Raw genomic sequence first — 13,932 nt, forward strand, 5'->3', positions numbered from 1 at the left:
TTCCCCCTCTGCTTTCCTCCCGCTGGCTCCACTCTGCTCTGCGCTATGCGGATGCCAGCTGCTATGAGAGACCCTGTGTGCATCCCCCACCTGTCCTGCTACTGCCAAGAGGATCTCTATGACCTGCAGCACCACAGCCAGACTAGCAGCTGATTCACAATGATTCACTCTCACACAGCAGGTGAGACTGTCTTCACTTTGCACATGAAACAGCAGAGAAGAGTAAGTAGAGAGACATTTTATACAGGAGAAGAGCAGGGAAATCTGGGCTGTGAATACACCAGGAATTAAGTTCAGGAGTTTGTACTCTACTCACTGGTGTTTCACAGGGAGAGCAGGGTGGTGAGATGGTTTTACGCTGTTGGGTTGTAAGTGGACGGTGTGATCCCAGTCTTTGATGTGTGGTGGTGGAGCAATGCAGAGCCTGTGTGTGTGTGTGTGTGTGTGAGAGAGAGAGAGAGAGAGCGAGAGAGAGGTGTTCAAACCCTGATGCCTTGCCCCCTGTGCCCACGCTGCCAAGACTTAGCCCTACTGTTGGAACAGGGATTACCCTGAGCCCGTTGTTTTGCTGAGTAAATTGGTATGGCGTGCCAGAGCTGAACCTTTGGACTCCACAGTGGTGCATTTGGGCGAGAGAGAGAGAGAGAGAGAGAGAGAGAGCATGCTTTGATTTGAGCTGCATAGAGTGTAAATGCTTCTACAGCACTCACTGAAGGAGGCATTTCCCAGCTGAGAGTAGCTGAGAAGCTTTGACTGAAATCAAAACGGGGTTTTACATCCAGTTCAGCCCACTTTCCATGAAACGCAAGGAGCTCAGCTCAATTCCCAGCCTAGAAAAACATTAATATGCTGCTGGGTAGGTCCATACTTAAGCATAAGGTTTTGTGACCAACATTGTTTTGTATTTTGGTGTACTTCATGTCTGGCTTTAATTGCCACTTACAATAGCTTCTAATAGGAATCCCGTCCCTATATGAAAACATGTTTCGATCCATTTAGAAAGTGTGTAACAGCCAATCTCTTCATTACTCATCTGGGATTAAACCTGGTCTGGTTTACACTGCGGTGACACTTGTGTGTAAACACTGCTATGTTGAGAAATGCTCTCCTGAGGCTCTCTGCAAGGAGAGCTGCCAGTCATTCTTTCTCTTGTTTATCAGGCCTGATGATAAAAGAAACACGACTTGCCCTAAAGGTTAGTGTTTTGGTTCCCCATGCTAGTAAGTGTGAGGGAGTAGGCTACCTGTGTTTGGATGGAAAACCTCCCTGAAACCTGGATGTTTTGCACTGATAAACACTCATCAGTTTCCCATATCTTAGCATAAGTATGTTGAAGTGAGTTGGAGAAAGTTTACAGATGCCCTACTATTTATTGGTCTGGTGGATTCTTAATAATTTACAGTGCATGCTATTTCTTACCTATAAACTAATATTTACAAAATGTACTTGCTCCAGTGCCAGTTCCACTCCATTAGCTGGAGTGTACGATACTTAGAAATAACTTCTTGTTCTTCCAAATAATTGACTTTATTGCTGTTATTATGTTGAATAACCTATATAACTTCAAAAAGGACACTAATAATACAAATGTATATTGATTCCATTCGATTTCTGCATTTAAAATACCCTAATAAGTTCTACATAGAAACACACTGAACATTTAAACAAACATGCTCTCTAATGAACATTTGGTCCACTGCAATGGCCAGTTCAAGACTGAATGAAAAGTACTGTGTTTAACATTTCTGTGGTAGAGATGGAAAAGGAGCAACAATGGCACTGTCAAATTAGCTCATAGACTAGCATTTGAAAATATTTCATCCTTAAATTGATCAGAGGAAATTCAGTAAAGGAGTAGTCAAGTGAAGGGTGAAAACAGAGTTGATGTGATATCTAAGTTATCTTTCAAGAGAGAAACCTATATGAATGAAAACTAAATCTAATTGCTCACCTACCTCTCATATGAACTTTTTTGTCTCAGATGTTTTTTTTACAGTAACAATCAGAATATGGTACCATATGTTCTAGTGATTGCATCCCACTGGTACTGCCAACAAGGCTGTTTCTCCAATACACAATCTTAAAGGCAAAGTGCTAGCTCATCTGCAGCAGGAGCTCATTTTCCCATTTAGGATAATATAGTCAGCATGGAAACGGGTTTTCTGCAAACAAACACAGATCTACTGTGCTGCAGTATTTGTTCACTAAGTGGGCATGCTGTGAATTCCATGACAAATAGTTCAGAAGTAATGCGGCTGAAACAAAAGCCTCAAAGAATGCAGATTCCTAATTAACAGGGGATGCTGGTGCAGTGCTGTATGGGCCCAGTGCAGTTCAGCAAATTATGTGCTTTTACCACGAACAAAGCCCGGGACAGGCCTGTGTGTGTGTTACTATGTGTGTGTGTGTGTGTGTGTGTGTGTGTGTGTTTGTGTGCACATAAGTGTGAATGTTTTGTATTGTTTGTTATTTCATGTGTGTGTGTGTGTGTTTGTGTGCACATAAGTGTGAATGTTTTGTATTGTTTGTTATTTCATGCCATGTTGTGTGTGTGCAGAATCACTTAGCACCATTCCCATTTAATACACCCTGTGAACTTTTGAGAAATGTCAACTCATAAATCTCCCTCCTCGGTCTGTCTCCTCTCCCTTTGCTGCATGATGATGCAGTGAAGCACCAGGTTTTTTTCTGTATCATCCTGCACCTTTTCAATAGTAAAGCTCTGCAGCTGTCCTTCAGAGGGTTCACCCTTTACTGTCAGGCAGATAGTCATTTATTTACCCTTGTTATAACTGATGGTAGTGTAAACATGTTTATCACAGCTATTTGTGTAATTGTGTGTGTGTGTGTGTGTGTGTGTGTGTGTGTGAGAGAGAGAGAGAGAGAGAGAGAGAGATAGGGAGAGAGAGAGCGAGAGACACAGAGAGAGAGAGAGATAAAGCAGCATGTTTTCTGTGAACTGAGTTCCTGCAGAGATCTTGCTTGATCGAAAATGCATTGCAGTATTTACTGTGTGTTTCCATTTTCACAGTATGTCCCAGCTTCAGTTGAAGATGAGTTTTATGGCGTCTCTGCTTTAATAGAATCTGTACAATGGGGATGGGAGAAGATAGGAATGAGTGAGAGGGAATAATATCCGACACAGTGCACAAGCCAGACTCGAAAGCATAACATTGCAGTGCAGTAGAATATGGCAGCCTGCCCCTTTCCCCAGTTTTCCCGAGCCTACACGGGACAAGAACCTCAGCACTTCAGATCTGTCATCCACCCACTCAGATAAATAGCCCGGTCTCCTCCTTAGCTACGCTTGAGTAGAGAACACGGAGAGGCCTGTGCTGCTGGACATTAGTAATGACACAGGAGTAGCCGATGCAGGACATTTCCTCCATAACAATGCTGTCGTGACATTACTACTTTTACAGAACAGATGTTTCTGAGGCTCTAGGCTAATGAGAGGCAGTACTGGGTATCAGTGGTAACATAACAAAACATAAGTAGCCATAGACATTCATCCCATCATCCCAAACAGCCTCACCCAAGATAAACCCGTAGTCCTATTGCACTGAGTTACAGTGAATTGAACATTATTTCACAGTATTTTGAACTTTGACTGAAAATCACTGCCAGGCCAGTACAGAAGAACAAAAAGTGATTTTTTAACATTTGCAATTGTCTGTAATGAAAACTATGTCAATTTGACCTGTTCCCTCCAATACTGATTGCTATGCCAACTGGCAAATACTTGGCGCCATGGCATTTTCCACATGCCCACAGTGATTGGATTCATACAGTATTTCTCAGAGGCTGTTGAATTTGATGGTGCAGTGTGAAAGAGAGATGCTTTTTTGGCTGTTTTGTGTTATCGCAGTCCATTAGGCTATAGTGAGTGGACAGTTTGAGCTGAGCTGAATTCATGTAAGAACTATGGCAGGGTGAAAAAATGGATATGCCAATATATCGCAATTTTATTTTTATGCTTGACCTTCGCTCTACACTAGCTGATGTCGCTAAGACACTAGTATTTTCATTAGGTCCTGAAATCACTTTCATGGTGTGTTAAGATGGTACTTTATAACTATAACAATAAATTGTACAATGTTTTTTGATAAATGTTTGCCATTGTATTTGCTTAGGCACTGGTAAGGATCAAATAGCTTCACCTGGTTAGATTTGCAAGACTATAAACTAATGACATAACATATTTAACTCCAAACCCTTTGTTGTCTCATTAAAAGGCGTTGCTAAAAGGTTAGAGGTGTTGTCTATATCTATGACTGTCATCATAGATGACACCATTATTACATTGCTTCAGTGTGTTGAGATCAAGGTGTTGAAAAAGACGTGCTTTGGGTGCTTTTGGGGTTGATTTTTGGAGTGTCCATTGGCCCTGTAGGAATGTATTAGAGAGCTGTGCACCCAGGTAAGCAAGACATAACTGAAGCTATAGTGAAGCATTTGTCAAGTTTTTGGTCAGAATTGATAGAATGATTGCATTTTGGAATGATTGTAATTGATGGTATGCTGGAAAAAGAGTTATGCTTTAATGGTATAATTTTTGTTGTTATGAAATATAAACCCTACTGTAGTCATGACCTTTAAACAAAAAAATAGTTCCTGCTGTTGGCCTTTGTAGGGCAGAATAGTTTAGCCTAGCTTGCAAACTTACTATTAGTCTAACATTCAAACAAAGCAGGTCATATTTGATTTTGATTCATAATACAGCAAAACATTAAAAACACAATGGAATTGATTGGCCAGCTAACATTATGTTCCTGGCAGACTTCCATGAATTGCGTACTCTCTTTATTGTGTGTGGTAGGATATCGAAGCACCACAAAAGAGTGGTACTTATAAATCAGTTGAACAGGGAGCCAACTAGTCCTGCTTCACTTTCTGAGCACAGAACCTGTATCCTAGCCAAAGTATTTGTTCAGAGGTTGATATGCCCCTTGTCAACATACTCAACATTTTTACAGATACAGCAGTGCAGTTTAGCAGTTAGCATATTATTATTTTATTAGCTGCATCATTTCTATTGCAAGCATACGACTACATCAAAATTCAAAAGGAAGATTGGAGCCACTCAAGCGAGCAACAAGATACTGTATGTTCATTCATTCTCTTTGCCCACATATTCCTATTCAGGGTCACACCCGGCTGGAGCCTTTCCCAGCATGCATTGGGCGGAAGGCAGGGAAACATCTTAGACAGGGCAAGATATGCTTATATCTAGTCTATATGTGACTTTTCAGCTACAGCCTTTTGTGACCTTTTTGACACCAAAGCAATCTTGAATATATCAACTTGGAGCCAGTGCTTAATGCAAGTTTGATCTATAAACATGTAAAGTAAGGATCTAAAAGATGACAGGCCTACGCACTGTAACGCCATGTTCATTCTAAAACACTTTTTTTCAAGTTCTAAACCTGTATTTAGTACTATGTAGTTATGAAATACAACAGCACCGGTCATATTGTCAACATTTGAGCACTAATGTGCTGGTGGCGTATTTATCTCACTAAACCTGGCTCAGTTCGCCCTCCAGTGGATAAAATGAGCAGGGCGGTGTTCAGTTGGAGATGCAGCCGTACTCCTAAGATACGTCATTTAGTAAAAAAATGTTACCACCCCAGCCCATCAGCAGCTCCATCCATATGCCCACAAACACTCCATCCTGTTCCTCTTCTTACAATCCAGCTCAAACCCAAAACCCCTTTCCTCCCCCCGCTCTTCACGCCCACTGTCTTGCATTTTTTAAAATCGCACAGTAGGTGGAGAGAAACTCAAACTGGGTACAGAATTACTCTTTAAATGTCGTGATAAAATTATAGTACATGAATAAGTAGTATATTGAAAAGTAATGTTACGAAGACAGGCACCGGTATGTTCTGGCAGCTCAGTTGGCTAAGGGACATACTGTGTACTTGACATTCTGGGTTCAAATCCGGCCTGGGACTGTGGTTGGATGTCGTCTCCCCTCTCTCTCCACTGTAACACTGTAAACTATCCGATAAGGCAGAAATGTGAAAAAAAAAAAAAAATAGAGGCACCAATGTTAATGTGACAAAGTGCACTTTGTACATTATCATCTTTAAGATTTCCTAGATTAAGATGTCCTATATTATTTATATATTCTACCACAGCCCAATCAATATTTGTGAACATGAATAACTCTTTACCTTTACCAGAGAACTAAAACTTTAACTAAAAACTTAAAACTTTTTTGACCTGGGTCACCCAACTTGTGGAGGCCAATCCAGTTGACAGGATCTATAGCTTACAATCACTGAAGCAGAAAATGTGCCATAGAATTACACTTATATAGGACAGGGATGGCTGTGAAAAAGGGCAAATTGATAGAATAGTTTAGAGAGAAGCATCATTTTTCATTCCTCTCAACACAAACACTATAGCCACCTGTCCGTTTCTTATTTCATCCTGTGACAGTGACATGTTTTAATGCCCTAGTTAAAGCAACGAATGACCCCATGTAATTGAAATCAATAAAGCCTGGTGAGCTGGGTAAGGGAGAGTGCTGAGCCTTACACTTTGTGTAAAATAATACGAGCTCTGGGTCCTGACCCGGCTTCAGCAGTGCCACATATTTTACAGTTGACTGGGGCAGTCATTGTAAGCGAAGAAACTTGATGTGGTCTTGTAGTAAGCTCAACCATCAGCCGAGAGCGAGCGCAGGCCCGTAGCGGTGCTGTGTTCCGATCAAGCAGAAATATGATTAATGACTTGGTACTAATTTTGTTTTCTCCCTTGGTGTTGTTTTCCCTCCATCCTTCCTGTCTTCCCGCTCCCTCTCTCCCGCAGCCACAACCAGAGGACTACGTCGTTTCGACACCCTGTGACCGGACAGATATCCCCTGAAAACACAGAATACACACTACAGGACAGGTGAGTGTATCTCTTTTTCTGCCGGGAAGGATGCTTACACAGTGGGCTTCAGCGGAGAGATAGGTTAGCTCAAGGTCATGCAGTGGGAGTCTGGAAATAGACTGGGAAATAGCCTGTCATTCCCCCTGATGGAGCAGATCGCGGGGGAAAATAGTTCTCTCGTCTGCAGTTACAGGCGGAGTAAAACCAGAGTCGGAGGAAGAGGCTTTCAATTAACTGTTCATCAGGAAAATGAGCAGTGGTTACCATAACATTAAAGGATGAGCATTCTAATTTATTAATGGAATTGAATTTATTCATGACCATCATGGTATTCATAACTGATTGCACTTGCACATCATCGGCTTTCAATCCTGCGGACTCTTTATTAATTTTTCTTCAAGTTATTGCCTTAATAGAATTTATGGTAATGAGACAACTAGCGCTCACATACGCCTTTTGACCGTGTTCACGTCACGCCTGGAGCCATGAATCTGTCTCATACATCAGCCAAGTAATGCTAACGGCTAATGGCTGTTATTATTATTAGAATTAGTTTATTCTGGGCCATTTGGTTTGTTTTCTTCAGCTTATAGTTGAAGTCATAACGCTGATGGAGAGGAACTTTCCAGATGATAAAGTCATAAAGTAAACTTGTCTGACAGCGTGCTTGTGACTCAGGCAGCAATAAGGTTTGTTCAAGGTTGATTACAGCACTGAAAGATTTCTCGGTGACAAGTTTGGTTTTGTCGCTTGACTTTGGTTTTCTCACTTTGATTTATTGAATGTTTAATAGCACCAACATTTCATGTTGAACGTGTCCATAATCTGATCTCATTACACAATATTCATGATCGTTCTTCATAAAGAATGACCACATTACGGTGTTCTCATTTGCTGTATTATTTATTATAACTGTATCATGGCAGTTGGCTTTATTCGTCATTGTTCATATCATTGTGTGTACATTATCCTGCAAAGCTGCCCAAGTTTATGACAGGTTTAGAGCAGAATATAAAGCAGCAGGTGTCTGATCATATTTAAGCTGGCTGGTGTTAGATGATCGCTTGCATTGCTCAGATTCCAAGTATAGGCAGAAGCAGGTTGAGAGACGAGCATTTGACCTCTACATTCTCTGTGTCTGAAAGTTGTTTTGTTGAGGCAATGCAAAGCTGATTGTGATTCATCTCCACTCTCCACCGCCTTTCCCTCTAACTCTCCATTATCCCCTGTTCGGTACTGTTGAGCCATGGATTTGTACACCATCAGGGGCTTATAAGGTAGAGTGCCCTCACTTGCATATTTCCAACAGTAACAGAATCATTCCGTTACTTTGTAATGCCCGACCTAATCTCTTTAAGCTTGTCATACTGAGAATAGCATCAGACTTATGCCTCTCCCACAAGAACATGGGAAAGATGTCACGTTTACTTAAGGAAACTCCTCACAGCACATTTTTGGTGCTTAAAGGAGTTTTCATAAAAGACTGTGTAAAACTTATAAGTCAGAAAATAAAGTCTCATTTTAGACTGCCAACTCGCATCTAATCTGTGAATACAGAAGCTAAATAAAAACATCTGACTTAGATTGTCCTAGTGGATAACATCCACATTCAGAAATTAAATATTTGGTACGATGATTTGGTATCATACGCAGGTCATAAGCACATTATAATTTCATCATAATGACATCAGAAAATGTCATAGTACACTACAATGTATTATGAATTTGGTGTGATCAGGTTATGAGGCTGTTATAAGTAATGTGTTTACCACTGGAACCAATATATTTATTTTGTTTATAAGACATCAGATGTATTACGAGCTGTGGAATTCTTATTACTGTGCCACAAAGTCTTATAAGTAATCTGTGAACTCATTATCTAAAGTAAAGTGAAATCAAATGGTCTGTTATAAGAAATCAGGACAACTAACAATATGCATTTACATTTACTACACTTACTATTACTGTAAATGTCTTCTTGTTAGTGTGGCATACTAATGACCCCTTCATAAACCTTTATTAGGGGTTGTAAAATAATTGTTGCATGACATCATATATTGCAACAGATAAGATTTTAGATCAGGTTTCAAGAGCTCCATTATTTGCACACACACACACACACACACACACACACACACAAAACCACACATTGTTGCTTGTTGATGCTGGTGTGGGAATGTTATAATTTCCATCTCCCAGACTGTATCTCCCCTTGGTATTCCTCATTTTAATGGCACAGATAGTTGGAATTTTCCAGGGGCTTAAGTGGAAGGAGTTATGAACTGTGCTGAGTAACTAACTGCTGCTTTAGGTTACTATTTTTTTTAAATTCCTGGACCAACTTGTGTTTACTCTTCCTCCCTATGCCTGTGCATGCCTCTCCTTGTCATAATCCAGTTGAAGGGTTAAGCGGAGCCTGTGACAGCTGTGGTGCGGTCATGGTGAGGAATATGTGCGACGCAGGGACGGCCTCACTCCATAAAGCTCAGGCACTGACCACAAAATGTTGCTTCTGTTCACTGTCACGGTGGTGGTGTGGCTTTCATTCTACTTAGACCCATATCTGCATAGGAAGTAGGTCCCCCCCCCTAATCACTGACTCACTCCCAAGCATGTGGAACCTCTTTGCGCTCCCAGGAGACAGGCATCGTATCGAGGACAGAGCAGGAAGAAGGAGCTTCAGGAGGCGCTCCCCCCGCCAGATGTCGATCAGCCTATCCTTCTTTGACCCGAAGGCATGGACTTTGTTATTGATTATCACACTTAAATCGATAAGTCAACTCTCCCCACGTCCACCCCACTGGCTGGAAGGCTTATAAAATGTCAAATATTCCCTTCCTTCCATCACAGCTAGAGGCCATAGTAATAGCGCAAACACACAGTAGGTGACCCTATGTCTATTTCTCTCAGGTGGTAACCTAGTTGGGCTGTGGAAACTCACTCTTTCTGTCTCTCTCTCTCTCTCTCTCTCTCTCTCTCTCTCTCTCTGTCTCTCTCCCCTGCCCTCTCTCTCTCTCCTTATCCACTACATGATGTGAAATATCACTCCTGTCCGCCACATCCCACAGCAAATCTCCTGGGGAACTGTTCAAATGACAGTGGTGGTAAACAGTATGAAAGCTTCACATAAAACAGCAGAGTCCCCTTGATACGGCGGAAACATCCTGTAAAAATGTTGGCTGCGGTCCAGCCAGTGAAGCGTGCAGCTATGTTTTGTTCCGCTGTGGTCCCTCTTTCTCCCTCTGTTCTACCAGCATTTTATTTAAATTTTTTGCCTTAGTCTTTGACACACATCTCTCTATCACCTCTTCCTTAGCTTCGTAGAAGTGCCGCGCACAAAGCAGGAAAAAACAGCAGAGATAGAGCTGCTTTTAGCTCCCTTACAGAACAATGCAGGGGTCTAGTGGCAGTGTTGTCAGAGAGCGAGGTCACACACCGTTTCCTATAGTAAGCAAGCTCTTGCAGTCAGGAAGACAAGGTCTATTGGCTCTGCTAAATACTGGACAATTGCATGTCAGTTTTACTGCTCAGTGGCTGCAGCTGATACTGAGCTCTACTTCAAATGTTGTAGACGTTACACTAGGATATAACTTTTGTATAAAGTGCTATACATGATTTGTTAGGCTTGTGAGAGGCAATATGCGTGGATGAGTTTCTGAATCATATGCTTATGGCTGTGTATATTTATTAGTACTGCTGTGTGTGATCTATGATGAATGTGTCAGTAATGGCAAGCGTGTGTGTGGATGATTGTGCGCAGGAGGACTCTTCACAGGCAGCACTATCATAGTGACACACCGTCTGGCTGTCACAGGAACTGTGGAGCTCGCCGCACACATCAGACATCGTAGTTTGAAAGGTCGAGCAGCGCTGACCTGACTCCCTACACCTGCAGCTGCTGACACACACACACTTTTCATTTACATTTTAGGCATTTAGTCGACGTTCTTACCCGGAGCGACTAACAATGAGTGAGCAAGTAGTGATTCAGCGTCATAGATTTGAACACTTTGACAGGACAAATGGCTGGTACGGGAATAGAACCTGTGACCTTTCCATTATTGACAGTCACTCTAACCACCAGGCAACACTGCTGCCACTTAACATCATTGCAACAGTGTAACAGTGAGTGTTGCTGCTATACACTTTCGGTTAAGACAATCTACGGATCCACCCAATTTTCTGACTGTTTGGAATGCTATGATGTAAAACTAATCATGTAAAAAGGTAGTCATAACAAGGATAACATTAGAATACTGGTGGCCATTATGGCTTGTAATGGCTCTAAGAGTTTTATACTGAGGTTGTTTGAATTTTTCGAGGTTGATCAGTTTTGTTATTGGGATGTTGAAGACTAAATCACCACAAGCACTTGAACGACAACAGAAATAGTCTTATTTCTTCTACTGAACATAGGCTGCTTTTGTGTAATTCTGTCTTTGAACGGGGTAAGTTTTCAGTAGCCATGGAAGTAACCTGTATTTGCCTTTAAGAGTTGAGAGAAGATGTTAAATGATATATACCGTATATAGAAACGGCAAAAATAGCTATTGGCACTGTGTTCTTAAGCACCCTGCAGTATGTTCAGCTTTGACATAAATCATTATTTCCCCTCCCTGCTGCTTTTGATGCATGGCTTACAGTGAGAGTTCACCGGAACAGTTTTCTTGGATGGATGAATGTATGCGTAATACAAAACCAATAACATATTGAAACCAAATATTAAAATGTTTTCTATCACAACTAATTTGACCACAGTATAGTAATGAGAAAATCCCAACATCTTTGAGGAAATTTTTTCCTAAACCGATTTTAGAATAATGCCACAAAAGAGAGGTAAAGCACTAAGGAGCTTGGTGGAAGCAGGCAATAAATAATCCTCTAAATACAATACCACAAGGTTCTGTTTCATTTACAATTAAACCAAGCAGATTTGTTCAAAACTTTTAGAAACACCAGCATTGTCGTTTAGAATGACTTCATGAGAATTATACCAGTCCTGATGCTGGCTTTGGCTCCCTTGACACATTTAATGAGCATGCTCAGTCACCTTAAGTACAGCTAGGGAGACAGCATCCCTAATTAGGCTGATAGCACTTCTGAATACTTCTTTTTCTGCTGAACACTATTACACAGAGCCAGTGATGTAGTGGTAAATAAAAATGTGGTCACCAGTTGGTGATTATCATAAGGAAAACAACCCCTGCCATAAAGAAAAATCAATTATATTTTCAAAGAGCATGAATTTATGCCTTTTTACTTACACCGTACACCGGTTTGATGCTACTTACTATGATGTGCACTATGAATTTAAGTAATAAAGATTCATGAATAAATAGTAATTTATTCATGAGCATTTCATTCATCATTAAAAGGGTGAGTTAACTCTATTCCACAGATAAAAAGGTGGGTAAACTGAGCTTAAATGGGTTTACCCTCCACCACTACACATCCCTATAGATAGCAAAGCTCTGTGAGCCTGCATGGTACAAACAGATTTTCACCTCATTCAGTATTTTCCCGCTGTCATGCCCGTAATTCTACAACAACAGAGGCTTACCTGCTCCTGGATATTGCACAGTTGGATCAGATTCCTGCTTATCCTCATGCAGTAAGTGCCTAGCACCTTGTACCGGAGTGGAATGTATGTACAGTGTCTACTTGAAGCCAGAAGCACCCAGCTGAAAGCCTTGTTAGCTGTGAGATCTGTAATACAATACTGCTGTTTGATTCTAACCTCTCAGTGAGATGGATCACACTGCATTTCTTCCACGTTGATTTTCCTGGATCCATAACAATGTGATGATGTCATGAGGAAATGTGAGGTGTAGTGTGGAATGCTTAGGAGCTTCCAAGGACACGTCTGTATGTGTGTGTGTGCATGCGTGCGTGCATGTGCGTGTGTGTGCAGTTATCAGATTGATGTAACCAATATGCTGCTCGTATCTGAAGGTCAGGACACACCCAGAGAGGAGATCCCCACCCAGAACGGCAAGAGAGTGTGTGTGTGTGTGTGCCAGATCATATCTGCGCACATGGCTTAGACTAGAGCTAGTTTAACCTGGGGCTTTTTGTTTGTTTCTTTTTGTTTTGGTTGTTATCTGGTGTGTTTAAGATGTCTGCCCCGGGGTGAGTGTCAGACTAAGTGTCACTTGGAACAAAAAGCTCCCACTGTTATCCACTGCAAAGCCATTGGCTGTGACAGGTCGCATGGCAGTGTCAGGAAACGGTCATATCCTTTATATCTGAAAGCCCAGCACACGGCCCTGCTCTATTCCACTGTACCTCTGCAGTTTCCCAACATAGAGGGATGAGAGGGAATATCACTGTCTGACTGCCAATGCTAGTCATCCTCTCCATGTTATTGATCTTCTTCTATGGTGCCTCCTCAACTGTAGGCTAGAATCCCGCATGTCCAAGTCAGCAGCCAATCAGAGAGCTCCCAGCATGGTCACCGAGTCCTCCACGGCTGTGACCTCAACAGCAGTGGATGCCACCTCAGGGTCAAAGGTGAGTGTCAGTGTCTCTCTTCTCTGAGAGTTCAGCCTTGTTTGTTGAGTTTGTTTTATCTGGGTCTGTTCTTAGCTTTTCATGCAGAGCCTAACCTGACATTGACCTTTTGAATGGAAAATCCATCCTAAAACAGAATTCACGTATGTTTTTTTTCCAGGTTTTGTCACTTGATGATATGTGTAACTGAAGAAAAATGTTCCGAATAACATAAATGATTTTTTAGGATGGATACTTGCTTTCGGAGTTCTCTGGCCGACTGTTAATGCTCATGCTGACAAATTGGTTTAATCTACTCCAGACCACTCTCTCATTCATTCTCATTCTGATTAATGGCCGCAGACCGCAATACGTTAGCAATTTTTCAAGCACAAGGAAACTCAAGTACAGATCCCCAGGGGCTGGACATAGGTGCGGTGTGTGCATCAATCAGATAGACCCCCTGCTTTTCCCGTGATTATGCAATCACAGAATTTCCATTTGCACCACTGAAAATGGGTTGCACCACAAAAAAATAGGAAAGTCATAGAATCATGT

General features: G+C 41.6%; 1 protein-coding gene across 1 annotated transcript in view; it reads left to right on the forward strand.

Annotated features, from left to right (window-relative positions):
• plekha7b (pleckstrin homology domain containing, family A member 7b) overlaps positions 1 to 13,932 on the forward strand; it is an 89,060-nt gene that overhangs the window by 42,149 nt on the left and 32,979 nt on the right. Inside the window, exons 4-5 of the mRNA XM_071906411.2 lie at positions 6,820 to 6,903; positions 13,284 to 13,395. Of these exons, the coding sequence (XP_071762512.1) occupies positions 6,820 to 6,903; positions 13,284 to 13,395 (196 nt within the window). The remainder of the gene's footprint in view (positions 1 to 6,819; positions 6,904 to 13,283; positions 13,396 to 13,932) is intronic.

This window comes from Centroberyx gerrardi, chromosome 1, assembly GCF_048128805.1.
Source record: "Centroberyx gerrardi isolate f3 chromosome 1, fCenGer3.hap1.cur.20231027, whole genome shotgun sequence".
NCBI lineage: Eukaryota > Metazoa > Chordata > Actinopteri > Beryciformes > Berycidae > Centroberyx > Centroberyx gerrardi.